Source organism: Alosa sapidissima, chromosome 23 (assembly GCF_018492685.1).
Source record: "Alosa sapidissima isolate fAloSap1 chromosome 23, fAloSap1.pri, whole genome shotgun sequence".
Taxonomy (NCBI): Eukaryota; Metazoa; Chordata; class Actinopteri; order Clupeiformes; family Clupeidae; genus Alosa; species Alosa sapidissima.
The window spans coordinates 8,528,795-8,555,432 of record NC_055979.1 but is presented as its reverse complement, the minus strand read 5'-3'; the positions used below and the strand labels follow the sequence as shown (position 1 = coordinate 8,555,432).

The 26,638-nt window shown below is 45.9% G+C and overlaps 1 protein-coding gene across 1 annotated transcript in view; it reads left to right on the top strand.

Annotated features, from left to right (window-relative positions):
* mgat5 (alpha-1,6-mannosylglycoprotein 6-beta-N-acetylglucosaminyltransferase) overlaps window positions 1–26,638 on the top strand; it is a 149,350-nt gene that overhangs the window by 79,445 nt on the left and 43,267 nt on the right. The window contains 4 exon segments of the mRNA XM_042080918.1: window positions 2,264–2,425; window positions 5,138–5,307; window positions 8,120–8,254; window positions 14,213–14,346. Of these exon segments, the coding sequence (XP_041936852.1) occupies window positions 2,264–2,425; window positions 5,138–5,307; window positions 8,120–8,254; window positions 14,213–14,346 (601 nt within the window).

The following is a 26,638-nucleotide window of genomic DNA, read 5'->3' as shown; positions in this document are numbered from 1 at the left end:
AGAATTTTTTTTTTACCCCATATAAGGACTACCCTAGTGTGTGTGTGTGTGTGTGTGTGTGTGTGTGTGATTTTCACTCTGTTCCCCCAGCAAGGCTCTGAGCTGCAGGGTGGTGTTGTCAGGCAGTGTATTGTGACTGTATCGGTGTGTGTGTGTGGGGGGGGGGGGGGGGGGGGCTGATGATAGTGACTGATGATGACGGTAGCAGGTGGTGGTGGTAGTAGTGTAGTGGAAGAAGGTGATTGCTGCAGCGGCAGGTGAGGGTGGTGTGGTGTGGTGGTAGCAGTGGGTGGTGGTGGTAGGTGGTTGTGGTGGTGGTGGTGGTAGCAGTGGGTGGTGCTGGATCGGATGCCTTAGCACAGCTGTGTGTGTCACAGAGCAGCCCAGCGCGCCCTCCATACTCAGCCCTGCCAGCGTGCACAGAGCAGCCATGGCTCATTGTTAGCGCACAATGGGAGTGGATGGGAACACAATAATGAGGTTGTTTCGCCCCAAACACACACTCCTCTCTCCTGTCGTGTCAAACCCCGCTGCTGTCACATATCCTTTGTCTCCTTGGTAACGCTCCGGGGGTTGGAGGTGGGAGGGTGTGGGCTGCTAGAGCGCGTCTGTGTGTGTTTGTGTGTGTCTGTGTCTGTGTGTGTGTGTGTCTGTGTCACCCAGAGCTGATAATGTGCATCATACTGGATTGTGTTGTTACGAAGCTCTTTAGAAGAATTTACATTCTGTCTATGTCTCTCATTCTCTCTGCTATTTGTCTTTCCTTATCTCCCTTTGACACTCTCCCCTCTCAGGCTTTCTCTTTCTCTCTCTCTCTCTGCTGGGGATATGTGGGTATGCCATGGGGACTGGGGGGGGGGGGCTACACTGTAGTGTTTTAAGGTGTTTTTGATCCATGCAATGGTTCAATAAAGGGGTTTTAAAAGTCAAAAGTCTCTCTCTCACTTTCTCTCTCTTTCTCTTTTTCTCACTTTCTCTCACTTTCTCTCTCTCTCTCTCTCTTTCTTTCTCTCTCTCTCTCTCTCTCTCTCTTTCTCCCTCTCTTTTTCTCTATCTCTTTCTCTAACTCTCTCTCTCTCTCTGCCACTGTCTGCTGCTCTCTGGATTTCTCTTTACATTCGGCTTTTTTTCTCTTACACACACCATTGTTTCTCTGTTTCTTAGTCTTTACTCTCTCTCACACACACACACACTCTCTTTCTTTTTCTTTCTCTCTGTGTGTCTCTGATTGTATACTCATACACATGCCCATTCTCTTTCTCGGTTTTGTCTTCTCTATACACCCACACACACACACACACTCACACATACTTTCGTATACACACACACACACACACACACACACACACACACACACACACACACACACTCACACATACTTTCTTATACACACACACACATACACACACACACACACACACACACACACACACACTCACACATACTTTCTTATACACACACACACATACACACACACACACACACACACACACACACACACACACACACTCACACATACTTTCTTATACACACACACACACACACACACACACACACACACACATACACACACACACACACACACACACACACATACACACACACACACACACACACACACACACACACACACATACACACACACACACACACACACACACACACACACACACACACATACACACACACACACACACACACACACACACACACACACACACACACACACACACACACATACACACACACACACACACACACACACACACACACACACACACACACACACACACACACACACACACACACACAGTACTTTCTTTCTCCTGACTGTCTCATTTGTCATTTGTGCACTTACCCACACTCACATCTATTCTCTTTGTCTTTCTCTTTCCCCTAAATCTATTGTGTATTCTCTCTGTTTTTCTTTGCTTCTTTTTTCTGTTGGCGTGTTTCTCTTGGCTATTCTCATCTGTTGTTTGAGTGTGACTCCGTGTTTTGGTTGGCACGATGGAACTGGAAAAACAACTCTGACACTGTAGGGATGTAGTGGAGTGTTGATGTCGCTACTACTACTGCTGCTTCTAGTGCATATTATGGGCACTGGAGGAATGATACTTCCTCTATTATTTTCTTCTCCCTCCCTCATACCGAACGAGATTTTTGTTAACTGAGATGTAGTGTTTCTAGCTCTAGAAGCTGGATGTTCCATGTGTTGAATGGCTCATTTTTCTCTTACCCCCCCCCCCTTTCTTGGGACCAGACGGAGGTCCGTACCAGTTTTGACGAGCTGTACCGGGTGATGTCACGACGCGAGGAGTTCCGCTGGATGATGCTGCGGATCAATCGCATGGCCGAACCTTGGGTCAGCGCTGTCCGATCCCTCGCATCCAAGCAGGACCTCCACAAACGCAAGCGCAAGAAGGTAGCCACACGCACACACACGCACGTGCACACACACACACACACACACACACACACACAACCACTGCAGTGATGCTCACGTTCAGCGAGAAACCCATCTTATCCCTGGAACAAATCTGATACAAGTGCAAGAAAGTGTCCATAAAAACACACACACACACACACACACACACACACACACAAGCACACACCAGGATCACTTTCAGAACGATTTTGAGAATGATAAAAAGTTGACAGTCAATCAGAATCCATCACATTTTAGACAGCACATTCATCAACACGGAGAGAGACTTTCCTTATCATTGGTGAGTGTGGTTGCTCATATCATTATAGTTCCAGTTATCTTTAGAGTTATCGCCCCTGGTGTGAGCGGCTCTTAAACCTTCACCTGTTCTTCGTAAGACTGATCTCTCATAAACATGACAAACCCTCCGCGATGTTATGTGATTTTGACTAACAGGTTATTTCCACTGTCCTTGCCTATGCACAGGCACCTGACCTTTTGCACCTGACCTGCTCTTGAATTTCCCCTTGAGGATCAATAAAGTATCTATTTATCTATCTTTACTTTTAGTCTTTTACAAGCTCCTATTTAAGCAGGTGTGTGAACCGTAGGAATATGCACTCAACTGGTCGGGAAAATTCAAATGAGAAGCTCTCCAGATCAGCCAGGCCATAGGCAAACAAGATAGTGGTTTGCTGTGTGAATCCTTATATAAATACACAGTAGGAGTCTTGGCCAGTAGTCTTCTGTTGCTTCGGCATCACGTGGTCAGCTCAAGCACATCTACAGCACAGCTGCCTAATCGGGAAACAGGAATTATAAAACTGTGAGGTTATCTCTCTATCAGAGCAGAACAGAGGAATCGATAATGTCAGGTGACTCCAGGGTGACTGCTCTGATGTCTGTTGAAAGTACGACTACGGAGGTCAGGGGAGGACAGTTGTGTTATTTCTGTGGATGTGCAAGGCGCTGTTTTTCAAGTGCATCGTCAGCAGTTCAGGAAATGAATGTGAGCAGGGGAGAGTAATTTAATTGTCTGTGATTGTCAAATCCAGATGGTTGACTCAACCCTCCGGAAAAAAATAAATAAAATATTCTCCTCCTGAATCACGGCCCAAAATTGGTCCTGATTCAGCCGCTCTGGCTGTGTGCATGGATGAACTTCTCACACAAGCCTGAATTAAAAAGTGATTCAGCCGAACTGCACTGAATGTATCCCCGAGACGGTCACCCTCTGGGGACACTCGCAGGTTACATTAGGATATCCCATGATTCCCTGCGTGGAGTAGGGCAGTGCCAGGCTGAAGCGTGCGTGTGCGTGCTTGTGTGTGTGTGTGTGTGTGTGTGTGAGTGAAAGAGAGAGGGGTTAAAGGGGGACGCAGGGTACTGGAGTGTGTGCGGAGAGAGCAGGAAGACATGGAAAGACCATTGTCCCTGAGCATCAGAGGCCTCTTAATAATACAGCTGCCTGTGAATAATTCAGCAAGACACACACACACTCTTCACACTCACAAGCATGCATATGCACACACACATACACTCACAAGCACACACACATATACTGTACATACACACACACACACACACACACACACACGCACACACACTCTCCTTGGCAGAGACTAGGAGGAGGCCATTATGAGAACCTAGAGTTCCCCTAGGGCCATGTGAGGCGTCCTTTTTCACCTGGAGACAGCAGCTGTGGCAGGCTCCTCTCTCTCACACACACACACACACACACACACACACACACACACACACACACACAGGCCATCAGTACATGCAAATACACTTACTTCAAAGAGTATAGAAGTACCTTACTCTCTACACACATAAGAAGATACAGCCCATCAGTACACACACACACACACACACACACACACACACACAGGCCATCAGTACATGCAAATACACTTAGATCAAAGAGTATAGAAGTACCTTACTCTCTACACACATAAGAAGATACAGCCCATCAGTACACACACACACACACACACACACACACACACACACACACACACAGTGAGACAGATAAATAGAAGTAAGTCAGGTCCCTCCGTCTCACTCTCTCTCACACCCACCCACACACACCCTGTTTGGAGAGGATTATGCAGGATGTCTGTTGGTGTCTGTAGTCATGCCAAACCAGGTGTTTGTGCCAACACCATCAATGACTCATACCATTGTGATGTGTGTGTTGGTCACAAATGAGTAATTGGAAGAAGCCAGCACTTTATTTGAAATGGTCACACACACACACACACACACACACACACACATTTTATTTGAAATGGTCTGACCTGCTTTTCACCTTCTGCTGACCTTTGTGTTGTGTTATGTTGTGCGGGTAAAAAAAGCTCAGCCACCTGTGTGTGTGTGACACAGCCACAGCCACCTGTGTGAGCATGAGCAGTTCAGGTGGCTGAGAAGGAGATAAAGCTAATGCTACCAGCAGTTCAGGTGGCTGAGAAGGAGCTAAGCAGATGCTACCAGCAGTTCAGGTGGCTAAGCAGGAGCTAACGCTACAGTAATTCTACCAGTAGTTCAGGTGGCCAATTAATGAATACTGAATGATGCAAAATATACTCCGAGCTCATTGTCCGCTAAAGTGTACACTTACACTCCTCTTAATGATGTATGTGTCTCACTTAATGTTAATGCTAAGAGAGCATCTGAACAGAACTCCTCTGCTCTGCTGTGCTCCCTCAGATCCTGGTTCACCTGGGCCTGCTCACCAAGGAGTCCGGCTTCAAGATCGCCGAGAACGCCTTCAGCGGAGGACCACTGGGGGAACTGGTGCAGTGGAGCGACCTCATCACTACCCTCTACCTACTGGGCCATGACATCCGCATCTCTGCCTCGCTGGCTGAGCTCAAAGAGTGAGGATGGATGCGCACACACACACACACACACACAGTCTACCCACCACATCATAACCACCCTATGCCTGCTTGGCCATGACGTGCTCATCTCCACCTCACTGGCTGAGCTCAAAGAGTGAGGATACACACACACACACACACACAGACACACACACACACACACACACACACACAGACACACACACAGACACACACACACACACAGACACAGACACAGACACAGACACACACTACCATCCTCTACCCACTCTGCATCTTTTCCTGACTGACCAAGCTCAGTGACGATACACACACACACAAATTCACTACCATACATACATATCCGCCTGGCTGGCTAAGCTCAAAGATTGGGAATAAACCACACACTCAATCTCTCTTTCACACACACACACACACACACACACACACACACACACACACACACACACACACACACACACACACACACACACACACACACACACACACACACACACACACACACACACACACACACACACACACACACACACACAGGTGCACTCTCCCTGCTGGGCGAAAGCATGTCCAGCTAAACCGAGAGAATGAGAATATGCAACAAACACACATAAACAAACCACTTATCCCTCCCATGCAAATATAAAATAAACACATGTAGACACACACACACACCACCATAGACCGACATTGGCCTTGTGCACAGTGGTGCACTCCCATTCATAGGTTTCATTAGGTTCATTTCCACAGGTGTACTAATCAAACACCATGCAGTCTGCATTCATAATCTAGGTGCTTGATTGTATACACCTGTGGAAAGGGACCTGATGAAACCCATTAATATGAGCTTCTCTGCCTCACTGGGTTTGAAGGTAAGGTGTCCCATGCAAATGCATGTATGCAAATAGCCATTCAAATGTAAAGACACACACACACACACACACACACACACACACACACACACACACACACACACACACACACACAGACAAACAAATGCTTTGTCTTGCACAGACCCAGGAAAAAAACTCGCTCTAGAGCAAACCATCTCGCAAGCTTTAGAGCAAACCAACTGTGCTCACACACACACAAACACACACACAGTCATGCACACATACAGTACAGTCACACACAGTCTTTTTTTGTTCTGTTATCCTGGCCTGAATTAGGGAGGAAGGGAGAGTGAGAGGAGAGGAGTGCAGAGAAAAGGAGTGCAGAGAAAAGGAGAGGAGGAGAGGAGTGCAGAGAAAAGGAGAGGAGGAGAGGAGTGCAGCGGAAAGGAGAGGAGGAGAGGAGTGCAGAGAAAAGGAGAGGAGGAGAGGAGTGCAGCGGAAAAGAGGAGTGCAGAGGAGAGGAGTGCAGCGGAGGAGAGTGCAGCGGAGAGGAGTGCAGAGGAGAGGAGTGCAGCGGAGGAGAGTGCAGCGGAGAGGAGTGCAGCGGAGAGGAGTGCAGAGGAGAGGAGTGCAGAGGAGAGGAGTGCAGCGGAAAGGAGAGGAGGAGAGGAGTGCAGCGGAAAGGAGAGGAGGAGAGGAGTGCAGCGGAAAGGAGAGGAGGAGAGGAGTGCAGAGGAGAGGAGAGGAGGAGAGGAGTGCAGAGGAGAGGAGAGGAGGAGAGGAGTGCAGAGGAGAGGAGTGCAGAGGAAAGGAGTGCAGAGGAGAGGAGTGCAGAGGAAAGGAGAGGAGGAGAGAAGTGCAGAGGAGAGCTGGCTGTAAACATTGCTGGAGATTAGTTCCAACTGTGGGAGTTGTGTGAGCCTTCTGGACACAATAACACAAGCAGATGTGAACTGATTCCACCGCAGGGACAACAAACGCTCACATTCATATTCTCCTCTCACTGCTCCTCAGCCTTTATCATTTCCCCACTCGTCCGTCTTTCTGCTCTCTCTGCTGCTCTTCAGCCTTTATCATTTCCCCACTCGTCCGTCTTTATGCTCTCTCTGCTGCTCTTCACCCTTTATCTCTCCATTTCTCTGTTCCCTCTCTTCTTCCTCCTTTTACTCACTCCATAGTTCTGCTACTCTATCTCTCCATCTTTGTCACTGTGTCTCTCTCCCTCTCCCTCTCTCCAGCACTCCTTCTCAAGGTCCACATCATGGTTCAATAAAGGGGATTTAAATTCTTCAGTTTCTCTCTCCCTCTTCTCTCTCCCCCTCTCCCTCTTCTTACTCTCTCTCTCTCTCTCTCTCTCTCTCTCTCTCTCTCTCTCTCTCTTGCCCCTTTCCCTCCTTTCTCTTGTTCAGTTGAATTCAGATAACTTTATTAGGATGACTGTGTTCATGCTGTGCTGCCAAAACCATCAACTAGAATAATAATATGATCATAAAAAATATCATAAAAAACTGGATAACAAAATTAATCGTAATACATATTTCTGTCCCTCTCTGTTTCTCTGTCACACACACTCACACACTCCCTCCCTCCCTTTCTCTCTCTCTGTCTCTCTCTCCCACACACTCCTTTTCTCTCTCTCTCTCTCTCTCTCTCTCTCTCTCTCTCTCTCGCTCTCTGGTGAATTTCTTCTTGGGGTCGGCTAAGTTGGCTGTCTGGAAGACCAGGAAAAGTAGGGTGTTGGGGATCAGTTGATTCGGTGGAGGTTCTTAAGGGGATGGTGGCTGGTCGGTTAAAAATTGAGTTATCTTATTATAGCCTGGTTAAGGACATTGAGGGGTTTCTAGATGTGTGGGGGGGTTGGGGGTGTTGTGTGAGCTTTGTATGAGCTTTGTATGATGAGCTTTGACTTTATTTCATGGGTTGAGGAATGATCCAATAAATGGCGGTTGAAACCTCTGTCTCTCTCTCTTTCTCTCTCTCTCTCTCTCTCTCTCTCTCAGGATCATGAAGAGGGTGATGGGGAACAAGTCCAGTTGCCCCACCCAGGGTGATAAGGTGGTGGAGCTCATCTACATTGACATCGTGGGACTGACTCAGTTCAAGAAGACCCTGGGGCCCTCCTGGGTGCACTACCAGTGAGTACCTCCTAGAACCAACGTTCTCCAAGACAGAGAACATTCCCTCACGTGCCACGCTAGTATGCCACCTGAAAGAACCCCCTCTGTCACACCTCACATGCTCCTCATTTACCCATCTTAGAACACAACTTTTTCATAAAACATGTTCTAGTGTTCTAAGACACACGTTATTCCACATTCCACTAGTATACTCCCTGAAATAACCCCTCTGTCACACTTCACATGTTGCTCATTTGCTTAGATCTATCTAGATCTTACATCTTAGAACCCAACTCTTCATTTCACATGAAATGTTCTACATGGCACATGTTCTCTCACATTCTACTGGGGCATACCTATTGTGTCTTGTTCTGTCACATGATCTACATATTCTTTGTGTTCCTATCACACAAGCACTCCTCTCACATAAATGTTCTACAAAACACATGTTCTCTCACATTCTAAACTGATGTACCACCTGAAAAAAACGTTTTGTCATGTTTTGTAGTAGTAAGGTCTACACTGGCCTATCTTCTAAGGAATGCCTTGCCCTCACGTTCCCCACGTTCCCCACGTTCTACACGTTCTACACGTTAAAACTGTCCTAGAACAAGTCCCAGTGGCCTCGTCTTCCATTTGGAGGTCATGTGTCTTTGTCTGAGTGCTTTTGCTGTTCCCAGCATTTCTATTGTGGTGCATTTCCTCCGGAATCCCAGTCAGAATTCCCAGATTCCCTAAGTGGTGGTGTTGTTTCTCGCTCAGAGGTGCAGGTCCGGTAACTGCAGATGAATGTGTAGTTAGACCTCGCTTTGTCAGTCCCTCCTTCCTCTTACTCACACACACACACACACTCACACACTCTCAGTTACACTTTGCTTTGTCAAAATCACTACTTCCTCTTACTCACACATACACACACACACACACACACACACACACACACACACACACACACACACACACACACACACACACACACACACTCAGTTACACTTTGCTTTGTCAGAATCACTACTTCCTCTTACTCACACACACACACACACACACACACACACACACACACACACACACACTCAGTTACACTTTGCTTTGTCAGAATCACTACTTCCTCTTACTCACACACACATACACACACACACACACACACACACACACACACACACTCTCAGTTACACTTTGCTTTGTCAGAATCACTACTTCCTCATACTCACACACACACACTCACATTCATATACACACACCTCTCAGATCAGATACACACACTCACACATTTTAATGCTTTCTACAGTGTCTCTCTCTCTCTCACACACACACACACACACACACACACACACACACACACACACACACACAGTATCTCTATTGCTGACTCCCTCTCTCTCTCGTTCCTGGTTTCTCTTGCTACAGGGTGTGTGTGCTCAGCATTAGTCAGCATGTCAGGGTTTAATATTGAGGGGAATGAGAATAAGCTAGCTGCATATCAGAGCACATCATATCTCACTCATTCAGCCTACCCAGCTTAGGTCAGAGAGGCAGGTGTGTGTGCGTGTGTGTGTGCGCGTGTGTGTGTGTGTGTGTGCGTGCGTGCATGCCTGCGTCCGTGTGCGTGTGCGTGCGTGTGTGCGTGTGCGTGTTTGAGTTCGAGATCATTTATGTGTGTGTTTTGGTTGTTTTAATCCAAGGCTCTCATTTCTCCTCATGAACCAAAGAGACCATATAGTCCTGCCCCCAGAGTCTACATATTTGCACTTTCTCAACCAATTTGTGTCTCTCTGTCCACTCTCCTCCCTCCTCTCTCCTTCTCTTTTTTCTCCTCTCTCCTTTCTTTCTCCTCCCTCCTTCATGTCTCCTCTCTCTCCTCCCTCCATCTCTCCTCTCTCTCCTCCCTCCTCCATCTCTCCTCTCTCTCCTCCCTCCTTTTTCTCTCCTCCCTCCTCCATCTCTCCTCTCTCTCCTCCCTCCATCTCTCCTCTCTCTCCTCCCTCCATCTCTCCTCTCTCTCCTCCCTCCTCCTCCCTTCCCGTTCTCTGGCGCTTGCTCTCCTCACTCGTCTCTCCCTCCTCTCTCCTCCCTTGCCCTCTGTCTTTTCTCACTCTCTCCTCCCTTCCCTTCCTCTCTCTCTCCTCCTCTCCCTTCCCCTCTCTCTCCTCCTCTGTCTCTTCAAGGAAGAGATTGTTCCCTTTTACCCACAGGCGACCTCAGGCGGCGTATTGCCTTTCTCATTGTGAGGGCCTGTGTAACAACAGACCCTCTTTTGTGAAAGTGTCCCCTCTGTTCCCAATCTTCAGCTGTCACAAGATGAGAAGGAGGGAGGGAGAAAGAGAGAGGAGAAAACAAAGAGAAAGAGAAAGGGACAGAGAGAAAGAGAAAGAGAGTGGAGAGAGAGAGGGAGAGGTCCCTGCCAGGCTGCCAGAGCTAGTTTTTGTCTTAATTATCTTCTCTTAATACTGGTTGAGTTTCTCTTAAAATGCTAATTCAAACTCACAGTCGACTGGAACATTGTCTGTGTGTGTGTGTGTGTGTGTGTGTGTGTGTGTGTGTGTGTGTGTGTGTGTGTGTGTGTGTGTGTGTGTGTGTGTGTGAAAGAGAGATGGAGAAAGAGGAGGAGGGAAGGGGGGAAAGAGAGAGTCAGAGGAAAACAGACAGAGTTGAAAGAGAGGGATGGAGAGAGAGATGGAGAGATAGTGAGAGGGGTAAGAGAGGAAAAACAGACAGAGAGATGTAAGAAAAAAGGGACAGAGGGAAAAATAGGGAGATAGAGAAAGATGGGGAAAACAGAGGAGTGGAATGAGGGGAACAGAGAGAGAGAGAGAGAGAGAGAGAGCTGCGTTGAGAGATATTTGAATGGTGCTCATGATGAATGCCTTCGTCATTGTGGCGACCTTCCTTCCTCCAGCAGTCGTCCAGATGCAGCAGCACGCGCGCACAGGGCGGCTGCAGGGAGAAATAATTGGAGACAACGGGTATTATTAGCCTGGCAGAGCCAATCTCACTTATTACAGGCACAACACCAAGCCCCCCTTTCCACTCCTCTCCCTCTCTTCTCCTCTCCACTCCTCTCCTCCTCGTCAGGTGCTCTCATATACCACCTCTCTATCTCTCCTGTCTATATCTCCTCTCCTCTTTGTCTTTTCCTCTCCTCTCTTCTCTCCTCTCTCCTGTTCTCTCCTCCTCTTCTCCTCTCCTCTCCTATCACATCTATTTGTCTCCTCTCCTCTCTTCTCTCCTCTCTCCTGTTCTATCCTCCTCTCCTCTATTCTCTCCTCTCTCCTGTTCTATCCTCCTCTCCTATTGCATCTCCTCTCTTCCCTTCTGTCCTCTCCTCTCCCTTTCTTCTCTCCTCTCCTCTCTCCTCCCTCTCTTCTTCTCTTCTCCTCTCCTCAGGTGTTCTCATACACTCCCTCTCCCTCTTCTCTCCTCCTCTCACTCTATCTGATTTACTCTCCTCCTTTGTGCTCTCTCTATCCTCTCCTCCTTCACTGCCACTATATCTCTGTGTGTTTTTCTCTGACTCTGTTTCTGTCTGTCTCTGTCTCTCTCTCACTCAGTCTCACTCTTTCAGACATCTACACACCCACACTCCGCATCACCTGTAGCCTTTACCCATAATCCCCCTCTGGAGACCTGAGCTCCGTAGTGACCAACATAAGCCTCCGGAACATTCTGCAGCAGACCGAGATGAAGAGATACAGAGATAGAGAGGGAGGAAGAAGGCGGCGGGAGAGAGAAACGGGAGCAAGAGGGATAAAGAGACCAGAGGGATGGAGAGATACAAAGAGATTGAGAAAGAGAGAGAGAGCAAGACTGACTTTTAAACCCCCTTTACTGAACCATTATATGGATCAACAACATCTTAAAAAAGCTACAGTGTAGCCTTCAGAGAGAGAGAGAGAGAGAGAGAGAGAGAGAGAGAGAGAGGTTTGACACTCCTTTGTTCAATGTCTGTCTAACTTTCTCACTTGATTACACCAATAAAACACATATTACATAAAAAAGAGTGAGTGAGAGAGAGAGAGTATGAGTTGGAGAAAGAAGAAAGAAACAGATGAAGAGAGGGAGAGAGAGAGTGATGACGGGTTGTCATTTAGATGATGATGAATATGAAGATGAATCCCTCCCAGCTTACACAGTATGTATATTTACACCCCATTAGAGCTTGTGTTGTGTTGCGCTGTGAGTCAGGGCCTGGTGTCCTGGTGTCCTGGTGTCCTGGTGTCCTTGTGTGTGTGTGTGTGTGTGTGTGTGTGTGTGTGTGTGTGTGTGTGTGTGTGTGTGTGTGTGTGTGTGTGTGTGTGTGTGTGTGTGTGTGTGTGTGTGTGTGTGTGTGTGTGTGTGTGTGTGCGCGCGCGCGCGCGCGGGCTTGTGTCCTGGCGTTGGTGCGCTGTGAGTGTGTGTGTGTGTCCTGGCGCTGGTGCTCTGAAGTGACGGCTGATTTATGACAGCGCTGCATCTGGCCCCAGTGAGCTCCACACACAGACAATCATAATCATATTCTCACACACTCCCAGTACTCAAAAGCACACACACACACATGCGCTCACATGATACACACGCATGCATGCTCAAACACACACACACACATACACACACCCCTCGAGCCATAATTTTCCTCTCCTCTTGACTGAAGAGTTGTCCCTGCAGAGAGAGATAGTGTGTGTGAGAGAGAGAGAGAAAGAGAAAGAGGAGTCCCTGTGGTCTCGGTGAAGGAGATGCCATCTGCAGAGTATCTGCTGCTGCTCTGGTCGCCAGGCGTGTGCCGATCCCCTCCAGCCCTTCATAAACACCATTCATCCTCATTAACACACCTCTTTATTAAACACACGCGCGCGCGCTCAGGGCTCATTCACACACATACACGCTCCCTGATACTCACACACATTCTCATATACACATTCACACACTCAAATGCACAGTCAAATACACATGCACAAGCACTTACACACACACACTTAAGCTCACAAACAAACACTCAGCAGAGGACTCTGTTGCATGCACACTTGCACACTTGCACACTTGTACACTTTACAACTTGGTGTTGTTGTCCTGAAAACACAACACTTCTGCTGCTCTTACATAACTTGCACCACTATGCCACTTTCTTTATTACTTAGGTCAAACAGAACTACCCAAGCCTTTTATTGGCCTGACTTTGCACTAGTATTTTATTGACTGTCTATGCACAATTTCAACCAAATTTTGCTGCTCTTATTTTTTCATTATTATATGTGCCCTCTTATTTACTTATTTACTTACTTTTTTGTTTACTTGAATGTTATGTTTGTCTGTGGACTTAAATTGGAAAAATATGTCTTGTCTTCACCGTGGGATAGTGAGAAACGTAATTTCGATCTCTTTGTATGTCTGGAACATGTGAAGAAATTGACAATAAAGCTGACTTTGACTTTGACTTTGTTAAAGTTCTGTGCACACAATGTCTTCTCCAAAAGGAAGTGTAATATGTGGGTGGCTCGATGGTGTTTTATGCCCCCAAATGTCGTCTTCCAGGCAGCGCTGCCACCGCTGACTTAAAGGCACCTTATCCTAAACCTAACCCTAACCCTTACCTTAACCCATGCCTAACCCTAGTGCCTTCCAGGCAGCGCTGCCTTGAAGACAACGTTGGGGGCATAAAATACCAAGAAACATGTGGGCCTAGGAGGCATTTCCCCTGCCCAGTACCGCAGGTGCATGGAAAAACATTGCACAATCATAAGTTTAGATTATGCTAAAAATATGGTACGTCTCCCACTCTGTCATACTCGTATCTAAAAAAAAAAAGATCCAGCCTACAAGAATACGGGTGTGTCTGCCAGATATCTGATCAGTCCCAATTAAAGAGAGCGGCCTCACTCAAGCTCTGCCCTTTGTGTTTACTGTACTAGGTCCAGTGGAGCCTCAGGCGTGTGCTGGGACCGTACTTGCTGTTCCCAAATTCTAACAGAAGTGTGTGTCTGTGTGTGTGTGTGTGTGTTCCAGGTGCATGCTGCGAGTGTTGGACTCCTTCGGCACAGAGCCTGAGTTTAACCACGCCCACTACGCCCAGTCGAAGGGACACAAGACACCCTGGGGCAAGTGGAACCTCAACCCGCAGCAGTTCAACACCATGTTCCGTAAGTCCACCCCTTCGCGCTGATGCATTGTGGGCCGGGTCGGGCTGGGCTGGGTGGGGTGTCACTGGCACCATGAGATGGGAAACGAGATCAGCACCAGCCTGAGGGGTGTGTTGGAGGGAGGAGACAGGATCCCTTCTCTGGGTTTAACCTTTCTGATTTGGTAAGGAGGATGTCCTGCCACCTCCATCTCACACACACTCTCACACGTACACACACACACAGACACACACACACACACACACACACTTCTCTCTCTTCACACACACTTACATACAAATCTTGCCATACTATCTCTACCTTGTTCTCTCTTTGTAACACACACACATACACACACTGTCATACTCTCTCTCTCTCTCTCTCTCACACACACACACACACAACACACACACGCTGTCCCAGCCTCAAACACACAGCGTCTCAGTTTCGGGGGCCAGGGCAGGCACAGCCAGGCTGAAGGTTCTGAATGGGGCGCTTTGTGTTCTAATAGACGCTGGCATTCTCCAAACTCATGAGGGGGTCATGCTCTGCTGCCGAGTGAGGAGTGGGTGGGTGTGGGGCGGGTGGACTGGGGTGAGGGGGGGGGGGGGGGGGGGGGTGGCCATCGCTCAAGTGACACAGCTATTTTTTCCAGGGTTGGGGTGTCTGCAGTGGTCAGTCAAAGTCTGTTGTGTTTAAATCACAAGGAAGGAGTAGGATCACCAAACTTCTGTGTCTGTGTGCGCATGTGCGACAGCTTCCATTGAAACTATGCGCACGCATATATATGACTGCTTCAATTGAATTGTATTTCAGGCACCTGTATGTGTGTGTGCGTGTGTGACAGCTTCCATTGAAACTCTGTTTCAGACACCTGTGTGTGTGTGTGTGTGTGTGTGTGTGCATGTGTGTGACGGTCTTCATTGAAGCGCTGTTTCCACTCCTCTCCTGTCCACTCTCTGTATCTTCTCGAGGCAAGGACACCATATCTCTTAATTGCACCCGTGTGAATGAGACTAGTTCAATGGAGTGGACTAAATATTTCACCATGTTGTGCTTGTAGCGTAGCCAACTCTGCCTCATCCGCCTGCCGATGGAATGAAGGACATTAACAACACACTAGACACCAGTATGTGTGTGCGTTTGTGTGTGTGCTTGTGTGTGTGTTTGTGTGTGTGTTTTTATATCTGTGTGTGTGTGTGCCTGTGTGTGTGTGTGTGTGTGTGTGCATTTGTGTTTGCGTGTATGCTTGTGTGTGGTGTGGGTGAACGTGCACTTGCTTGTGTGTGTGTGTGTGTGTGTGTGTGTGTGTGGCAGGGTGTGGAATTGATCGGAGGCAAGCGGCGGGTTGTGCTCAGTGCTCCATGCACACTTCTGCGGTCAGGCATAAATCTCCATAAGGGAAGAGCCCTGTCAGGCCAGAGGAAGTGAGCGTAGAGAGACACACTCAGCTCCAAGTGATCCATTCGTAGTCCGATCCAACAACAGCAGCAGCAGCAGTAGCTGTGTTCAAGCACTTCCCTTTATTTCACAACAGGGCTGTTTGTTTACTTTCTCCCTAACACGGGGGATCTGTTTACATGTTCCACACTTGTTGTTGACGTAGACAGAAAGTTAAGTGAGGTTTTATGGCCCTATTGTAAGTTCCAGATAAATATATATAATACTTGAATTTGATTATGCTATTTGTGCTTGTTGTTTTCTGTATTGCAGGAAAAAGGTTTTGGTTTGACGTAAGTCTAAGAACCTATCTGTCGTCAGTGTTTTTCTTTAGCTAGGTCATCTTTCGTGAGTGACGGTCGCCACCGAGGCGTGTAAAGCTGCGGGCTTTGATGTCTTTTGTGTGTGTCCCTTCCCACGTGTATCGGGTGCGAGAGGAGTGATGGGGACAGGGTGACGCCCGCAGGTCGGGGACGCCGATATCTCGGTCGGGAGGATCAGGTCCGGCCATCCCTCCTCAGGTGGTCCAGTGGAGCATTGTGGAGTTTCACTCTCACATATTTCTGGAGGCCCAGAACTGAACAACGTCTTTGTCCTTCTAGGTTTCACTACCCTGATACCCCCATTACACCCCCCCCCCCCCCCCCACACACACACACATCTATTAGTTCTATTTTTACCTCTGATACCCCCATTCCACCCCTCCCCCTCTGTTGTTTTCAGTCATACTTTCTTTGGATAGTCCCCTATAGCCTGTCTACAGATGCCCAGTTTGTAAACAAACTGTTTCTAACATCTGTGGCCAAGTTAACTGTACTTTATGGTAAAGGTTAGAGGGTGTGGTGTTGGGTTTGTGGTCATACTGGGTGGTGATGATCAGTGAACATTTAAAGACTGAACTTGAATTTCAACAAATCGTTTGGACTGTCCAAGTAAACTGTTGCCCTGTGTCTCTCTCCGTCCACCCGCTAGCTTGGCCTGGGAACTCCAGAGTGTTGTAAATAACATGAAAACAACCATAACAAAAGCCTCTGTTGTTAAATTAGTAGACTACAACATATGTCAACATATGTCCTCCAGCAGTGTAAAAACAAGATGGTTAAAGGTGCGATTTGTAGGATTGTTACCGAACGTTCTGTAGGCCAAAATCAAAACACTGGTGAACGTTCTCAAGACTACCAGACGCGAGCCTCTTCTGGGTTGCCAGATGTAATGAAGACTTAGCTAACGTTAGTTGACCTGCAGCTGCTTTAACGTTTCTCCAACCATGACCCAGCTACACATTACGGAAACAGTGAAAACAAAACATACCTCTCTAACCAACGTAACATATTTAGCTAAAGTTAGCGATGCAGATTAAGTGTAGCCTAGGCTACCTGTTGTGGAGAAATATGGCCAGCTCTGCGCGTCAGATTTGATATTCTTCGTTTGACGAAGACGTCACCATCTCAGGAAGCTCCTCCGATGTCCACTTAATTTGTTTCTTGTTTTAATTTTGGAAATTTGCCTGCCTCTTGTAGGCGTTCATGACTACAACTGACAGCTGTTGACAGTTGGCCTTTGCTAATTTGGCAACCCAAATAGGAGGACGCGCTAGCCCATTATTAATACGCTATTCTAGAATTAATCGTTCAAAACATAAACGAAAATTCCAAGAGATTCCGCCCCGTAACTCATTTTTTTTTCATGGGTTTTACGGGTTAGAGTAATGTTGTCAAATAAGCCATTACTTCAATTCATCGTGTTTCCTTACTCTCTGACAACATATGGTGATCATTTTTGGAATGGTTACAGTTTATTTTCCATTATTTCCTACATACTGGACCTTTAAGATTTCACTGGTGTCCTGTGCACAAGCCAAGCTACTGATAATAATGCGTTTGACAGTGCGTTCTTAAAATAGTTTGCCCTTTGAAATGGTGTCAAGTTTGTGTTTGGTGTGACACTGAACTTAAAGACAACCTTTGCAAAACTTTGCTCTTCCTTAAATAAACTTGCCAGATAAGCAACTTGGACTGACCCCTATATTTGTTTATACAGTGTCTCAACAGTGTTTTTTCTGTGAATGTGTGTGAATTATTACTGCAACACTGCAATTTCCTCCTTGGGATTAATGAAGTAGCCATCTCTATCTATCTATCTATCTATCTATCTTATCTATCTATCTATCTATCTATCTATCTATCTATCTCTCTATCTCTCTGCTGACCGATCAAAGTGTCCACATATCCACAGATACTGTAGACGTAATGGAAAAGTGTTGCTTATTAGTCAAGTCAAGTTTATTTATATAGCACATTTCATGCACAGAAGTCATTCAGTGTGCTTTACATAAACAAAAGCAAACAGTAATAGCAAATAAAAGCATAGAAGGGCAATGGTCAAAGAATAGTTTAAAAAGAAAGAAAAGAAATATCATAATAAAAAAAGAAAACATAAAACACACAAGGTAAAATCAATTAAAAATAATTAAAAAGACAAAATAAAAGACACAAGGTAGGATAATTTAAAGACAGATTCAGAATGTGTAACTCAGAACACAGTGACCAGTACAACAGGAGCAACAGGTTGCAGTGCAGTTAGTAGAAGGCATCTAAGAACTGGTCTTAAAACTGGCTACAGTTGGGTCCAGTTTTGATGTCATCCGAAAGTTGGTTCCAGAGCTGAGCCGAATAGCAGCTTAAACCATACCTGTCAACATTTAGCTTTCCAAAAACGGGAGATTTTTTTTTTTTCGGGGGGGGGGGGGGGGGGGGGTGTCAGTGTTTATACCGGATCTGTGTTTGCATACTTAATACGTTTCATACACGTGTTTCAACACTGCATTTCGGTCGTTGCTTTTACCTTACCATTACCTTACGCATGCCAGTTATGTATCCACCAGCTGCCTGCCTGCAGTCTACTTCCAAAACTCCAAAGCTGCTTGCTGTCAGATTTGGTTCCGAGGGCACAAGTTAAGTGTATCAACAACACTCAATAACAGTTTATGTGATGTGTTAATCAATTAAATTCCCAACAATTTCACAGCTAGTTCTGGAGTAGGCCATTCAACTAGCCCGCTTGCTTACGACGAGACTCAGGCTGCGCAGTCGGCACCCACTTGCTTATTTGGGTTTTGGGTTGCCAGGTTTTAGCAAAATGGTTGAAATTGAAACTAAGTGATCGTGTATGTGTAGGGTGTATTTCATACACAATCTGGCAACCTGAATGGATCAATGATTTTAAAATGAAGTTTGATGGCCATGCAAATTACGGGAGTTTTCCGGGAGAAATAACAAAACGGGAGGGTGCTGGGAGATGACCTTGAAATACGGGAGAAACCCGGGAAAAAACGGGAGTGTTGACAGGTATGGCTTAAACCAGCTTCACCATGTTAAGTTCTAACAGCAGGTTTTACTAACAGGTTTTTCTCCTGAGACCTGAGAAGATGAGAAGGTGTGTACTGCTGAAGCATGTCTGACAGGTATTTAGGTCCTGCTCCATTTACTGATTAATAAACAAGCAGTAGTGCCACTGGAAGCCAGTGCAGGGACTTAAGAATTGGAATAATGTGGTCAGTTATTTGTTATCATGTTTTGACAGCCCTCTCTCTAAGTTTGGCAATGTTTGAGGTGGTAAAAGCTGATTTAGTTATTGCTTTCATGTGGCTGTTGAAATTTAGATCACTGTCAATTAATACACCAAGATTTTTAAAAGTATCCTTTGCTTTGACCCCTTTTGTGTCAAGGAGTGTGGCAACCCCAAGTCTTTCCTCCTTTGTACCAAATATATTTTTTTTTTCTTTGTTCAGCTGAAGAAAATTCTGAGACATCCAGTCGTTGATTTGGTCTGTCTGTCTGTTGATGGTCTTGGGCTATACTAGTAAAAAGCTGCAAGGCTACTGGCAGCAGTCTCTGCATTCTTGCAGGGAACATAATGTAATTGGGTGGGGATGGTGATGGGTATTCCGGTGATCCTGGGCAGTATTATTGGGTGATGGGGTGTGGGTGGTGATGGGAAATCAAGGAGGTTGGGGTTGACTTGTCTCTTTTTTTAAGCTTGTGCAGAGTGTGTTGGTTTAGCCGAGTTGTTGATGCCATCAACTTGTTTCATCTGTATGACTGCTGAGCACTTATCAGAGGGTCGGCTCAAGGTTGGCAGAAAAAATGTCAGGTGCAGGAGAGAGAGGCGATAGTTTTCAGTTAATGATCTTGGCCCCAGTCTAACTCAGTTCTGTGCCATTTGGTCTGAAATGTTCCCTGCTGTTCTTTGTAAATGTCATTTGCTCTAACATACACAATGATGCGTTTGATAGTTGCATATTTTGACCCTATTTCTGGAAGTTTGTTTTTTGTGTCAGACACTGAAGCATTTGGGAGACCGCATATAATCATCATTTTCTTTCCCCATTTAAATGTCTCACAGCATAGTCGCATAGAACAAGGGTGATGGGATTAACAGGTGCCGGGTGCTGCTTCTTGTCTGTGCTCATCTTTCTAGTTGTGGCTTGATCGCTGCCTGCTTTGGGTCCGTTCCCTGGGAAATTCCTCTCTTACGTCCTGGCGGGATTCAAATCTGTTCCATAGTTTTAGGGGCTGTGGGTTTCCCTTAGGGCCGCAAGCTCTGTAGTAGTTAGCTGATCTGTCTGTATTTCTGAAACAAGGCCTGGAGTTAACATCTGATCTGTTTACTGGTGTTGCGGTAATTACAGTTATTGTATGTTGTATGTTGTTTTTTTTATCTGGCACCTTGCCTGTGCCAGGGCTCTGCGCTCATCCTCCCGACTCCAGGCATGTTGTGGAGACATGGTGAAGCTCGGTGCTGATAAAGCCGTTGACCCTGCGTAGCTGCACAGATCCCCTTGCCACTGTACAGGAGCAATGAAAGGGCTCATTGTGCAGCTCGTAGCTTTTGTCTGCCGTTCCTTTCAGTGTTGGCACGCGTGCCCGCACCAAGGGCCCTTCCCCTGGCCCTGCGCCCAGCCCTCCCGCTACGCTCTGCCCCACTGCGCTGGGCTCTGCCACGTCCTGCCAGGGCCCTTGTGGACCCTTAAAAAGTTCTAAAACTTCCCAAAATGTAGTTTTTGACATTTAAAGGTCTAGTGCTGTCTTAAAAATGTCTGGAATTGCAGGAGGACAGGCCTTCATTTTGACCTGCAGTAGAACAGATTTCTTGTGCGTAGATGCCTTGTCCACTCTCCCCACCTGCTGTGTCACACTAGTATTAGTACTACCAGGCAGCATCGCTTGTGCTTTGGGGGGTTTGTGGTTTAACAGTGGAATGTTGAGAATAGACTGTGACACGACAACATGCTCATACAACGTTTGCATGCACTAAACATCAGCATAAGGCGGGGATCACACTGGCCAGCGGCAAGCGGCAGCAGCAAGCTTAATGCAACGCTCAGACCATAATAAGTTCTATCTCGTTCCTAAGTAACACAAACGGGTAGCCTAAACGGACAATTGAATTACGCTAGCACTGCCACCGTTCCGCTGCCGAACCATAGAGGACAATAGGAAACCTGCCGCTTGTGACAGTGAACACACACACACACACACACACACACACACACACACACACTGCCCGCTCTCTTTCTGCCTACTACTGTACAGTAGATAACACTGCAGAGTTTACCAGTGATCACAGTCAAGTCCAGTCAAGTCAACTTTATTTATATAGCGCATTTCATACACAGAGGTCATTGAATATGCTTTACATAAACAAAAGCAAACAGTAATAGCAAATAAAAGCATAGAAGGGCAATAGTCAAAGAATAGTTTAAAGTAAAAGATCATAATAAAAAAGAGAACATAAACACACAAAGTAAAATCATTTAAAAAAATAAAGAATTAAAAAGACAAAATAAGACACAAGGTAGAATAATTTAAAGACAGATTCAGAATTTGTAACTCAGAACACAGTACAACAGGAGCAACAGGTTGCAGTGCTCCAGAAAACAAACAAGGAAATGTGATAAGATAATAGAACATAGAAGATAGAATCTTTTTTGTCATTGCACATCAGGTATGCACTGAAATTGCAGTGCTTCTTCTTGCCAGTGCAGCAAAAGACAACAGTAAAACAGACCGTCGCATAGATAACGTTTTCCCAGAAGTATGACTTGACACACCCCTCCCCTCGCCTCGCCTTTCAAGTTTAATTATAGGGAATGCTGAAATGGCAGCTGAATTACTGTCATTGCCTGGTTTAATTCATTCATTTCATTTAATTAAAAGAAACAAATTTTCAAGATGTTTTCTAGAGCTGTGTGTTGCCCATGGCATGTTAGTGTACTGTACGTGTCAGAGTGAACATTCGATCCGCTCTCCCACTCCACTTGCTTGCAGTAAGATGTTGTTAAATGCAAAGTCAAAAAGACTCCCATAGGAGCTTATTGTATAAGTAAAAGTATATATACTCTTTTGATCCTGTGAGGGAAAATTGGTCTCTCATTTATCCCAATCCATGAATTAGTGAAACACACTCAGCACACAGTGAACACACACTAATCCCGGCGCAGTGAGCTGCCTGCAACAACAGCGGCGCTCGGGGAGCAGTGAGGGGTTAGGTGCCTTGCTCAAGGGCACTTCAGCTGTGCCTACTGGTCGGGGTTCGAACCGGCAACCCTCCGGTTACAAGTCCGAAGCGCTAACCAGTAGGCCACGGCTGCCCTAAACAGCCATGTACAGTATGTAGCCATGAGAGTGCATCTGTTTTGCATGTTGGTTGTATGTAGCCATAAGAGTGCATCTGTTTTGCATGTTGGTTGTATGTAGCCATGAGAGTGCATCTGTTTTGCATGTTGGTTGTATGTAGCCATAAGAGTGCATCTGTTTTGCATGTTGGTTGTATGTAGCCATAAGAGTGCATCTGTTTTGCATGTTGGTTGTATGTAGCCATAAGAGTGCATCTGTTTTGCATGTTGGTTGTATGTAGCCATAAGAGTGCATCTGTTTTGCATGTTGGTTGTATGTAGCCATAAGAGTGCATCTGTTTTGCATGTTGGTTGTATGTAGCCATAAGAGTGCATCTGTTTTGCATGTTGGTTGTATGTAGCCATAAGAGTGCATCTGTTTTGCATGTTGGTTGTATGTAGCCATGAGAGTGCATCTGTTTTGCATGTTGGTTGCCAGTTTGAGCTTCCACCCTTCATCCTTTGCCTCGTCTGTCCTCTAATTCGGGGCTGTAAAATGCAAACTAAAAAGGTCAATGCATTACCACAGAACTTTATTGTATGGTGCCGTTATATCATCATGGAGGACTGGGTAAACAACAATGTTTTCTCATTGCAAGGTCTTGTGTGATTTTTGAAGTTGGTAGTCTGAAAAAACTGTTTATATGTATTGCCTGTTTTTTTTTTTTTTTTATTATGCCCAGTGCTGGCAGATACACTATTTTTGGATTATAATTTTAAAGGTTTGTTTATATTCCAGCCATAATTTTGCATTTACAACATTCAAAGAAACACAGGAATGGAAAGAGTGTAAAAAAAAAGAACATCTGTCTCCCTCGCCCACTGATCTCCATATTATGGTGATTGCATATGGTAAATTCATCCCTGATCAATAATTCATGTGGATAGGCGCATCTGATTAGGATGGGTTCGGCCGTGATGAAAGCTGGTTCCTGTTTGAGTGGGCAGCGCTGCTGGAGCATGATAGGAAGGGTGGAGATGTTGTGTCAAACGCATGAGGATCAGCATCGGATGGAAAAAGATTTGCAACTGTCGCTAACTACAGCTTAGAGTTAGACGCACCACATATATTTTTACTTTATATTTTACTTTATAGTCTCAGCAAAGGACACAGAGAAAGAGAAAAGAGAAATCACTCTGTTATTACCATTGGGTAATAGCTATATGCGCAAAATATGCACAAAACAGATGTGCCACCTTGCAGTTGGTGGCATCTGAGTCACACACATTCCCTCACACTAACAGTGGAACATAAGATGAGAGGGAAGTGATCAGCAGGCAGGCAGACAAACAGAGTTATCCAGGCCAGCACTACTAGAGCCAGTGTACTGTCAGTCATTCTGGCTCAGCTGAATGGAAAACACTACAGGGTGTTCTGCCTGTTGAAGTCTTGCTTGTGTCCGTATAGGAACTTCACTACCATCATGTATAGTAACTGCTTTAATGGTTCAAGGTGTGTGCATTTGTGCACAGACCCAAATGGTACTATAGTGCTCCAGGTTTAAAGCAAATTAATCAAGTTCAGATATTATTGTTCTTTTAGTTTTATTATTTGTAGATGTTGTTGTTTAATGTTTAGTTTCGCCTTTCATCTAATAAAAGTATGTTTTTCTGCTTAGGGTCCCACATGTTTTTGGTTGCCCAGTAACATGAACTGTTTTTTTTTTAACCTGATAAATGATTGACCTTCAGTCCCAGTGGCCAAGTCGCATGTCTACTAGACTCCGACGTGGCAGAACGTCGAAACGTTAGTCCATTATGTTGGCACATTAAAATAAAATCTGAAGTTTAAACATCGTGTTGCTCCGGTAAACTCCTCTCTCTTGCATGTGTGACCAGCATTTGTGTGGCAAAGCAGAATGAATAGTTTCAGGTTTAAATAAAAATAACCGTTCAGATATTATAGTTCTTTTAGTTTTACTCTCACAAACTACATAACAGCTTTTAGGGGTCACCAGGCAGTGAGTGAAACGGTTCTGCTCAGCCTCTAGTACAGCCAGATGGAGGAGTCACTGGTGGTTGTTTTTTTATTCATTCGGGGATGTTTGTTATTCTCCCGCTTCCAGCATAATGTTTTCCACAGCTCTCCTCTTCAGGGTTCAGACCGCTCTCTCCCTCTCTCTCATAATGAGTCACGGTATGAAGTAAGGCCACCTCATTTTGCCAAAATAACTCAAGGGCGTAAACTTGGTGTTGAATAGTAACATGCTGATACACCAATGACTGGTTCTGGCACAGTGAAGATGAGCGATCCTTGTTGTTTTGGTGTGGAACGATAGAAATTTGGCAGCTTATTGTACTGGTCTTGGCCCAGCTGAGTACTCAACCTCAAAACCGCTAATTTGGTGCTGTCGGCAGGACTCTCACTACGCCTGACGTGGCGGCGCGCACCTACAGAGAGAGCCTTCGTTAACGCCACGTGTGTTAGAATGTCAGTTTGGCGCTGCATCGCCGACACCGAGGGGCTCTCTTCTTGCAACCGCAGAGAGATGCTCTCGGTCCAACCGACCGACTATAAGCAACCCGCCCAAAAACCACAACAAACCACAACAGTTGCTCTTCCCTCTCCAGGAAGAGACTCAGCAGGAGTCCTTTGGCTGCATACAACTTTCCACTTCCGTCATTGTTTAGCAATAATACTCTGGGTTTGTGTTTGTTATTTAGTTTGTTTATTTTTGATTGTTGTGGTATTGAGTGGTTCCTAGGAAAAAAGTCAGGTGGAGTTTACCAGACACACACAGGCCGGGTGGAATGTTCCACAAGGATGGACACTTCATCTCTCTCCCCTCTGAGAGACCTGTGTGTGTGTGTTTGTGTGTGTGTGTGTGTGTGAGTGTGTGTGAGAGAGAGAGAGCTCATGTTCAGCACTCTTGCTGATGAAATGTAAACACAAATACAGACAAGTGCTGACATGCATGCATACATGCACACATATGTATGTGTGTGTGTGTGTGTGTGTGTGTGTGTGTGTGTGTGTGTGTGTGTGCACATCTTTGGGAGAAAACCCTTCTCCCTCTGGAGCTGCTGTGTTGCCGTTGGCGTTGGTGTGTTTGGACGTTGTTTTGCTACTCCCTTATGGTGGCTGTTGGCGTTTGATTGACAGCTCTCAGCTGTGAGCAGGACATGGCTGCCAACTGCTCAGGAGGACAGCAGTTAGGAGCCACAACGTCAACCTGCCTGGGCCTGTCAAAACCACATGTGTGTATGTGTGTGTCTGGTCCTGTTAAAACCACATCTGTGTGTGTGCGTGCGTGCGTGCGTGCGTGCGTGCGTGCGTGCGTGTGTGCGTGTGCGTGTGTGTCTGGTCCTGTTGAAATCACATCTGTGTGTGTGTGTGTGTGTGTGTGATTCTGTCAACACCACATCCAAGTATGTGTGTGGGTAGTAATACTTGGGTAGTGTTTGTGTGTGCAATGTATGTGGGAGTAAGTGTGTGTGTTTGCTTTTCATCTGAAGCTGAATGTGCGGACCAGTACATGTCCCATTTCTTCCATTAGGGGCAGGGGGAGGAGAACACACACACACACACACACACACACACACACACACACACACACACACACATACACACACACATGCCATGATGCTGGGCAATCCAGGGAGGATTTTTGTGTTTATCACATTTTTTGGTTTATTTGGATTAACGTCAGGTTGAGTGATGCACACACACATACTCAAACCAAACAAACCCCCAACCCAATCACACACCAGACATCCCAACTTGCAAAAAGTCATTTCAGGGAGGCATCACTTTAGCCTATACAATAATGTCAGTACAACAAATAAGGAAGGCCTATAGATAGAAATTGTGAAAATAAAATATGTAGATTTTGGTAGTTTGGTCTTTTCATGTAGCCTTGGCAACTAGCCATCTAGTAGGCTATAGGCCTGAATAATATGCACATGAATTGACACTTCACACTCAACATGTCTTGCAATCATTTAACCCGCTATGGGCAATGCTAAAGTCACTGTTTACAAACAGTGCAGCGTGCAAGACTAGGTCCATCATTATGTTTTTCTCTTATGAGACAAGGGTAGCCTACACTTTGAAATGGGTCTTCCATTTTCCTTTTTTTGAGGCACTGACTCTACCATGACGCTCCTGTTTCTACTGAACTGATTAATTAAGTTCGGGAGAAAAGACATAAAAGCCCGCCTACACTGAAAACTGATTGGTTGATTTAGCGAAACAGG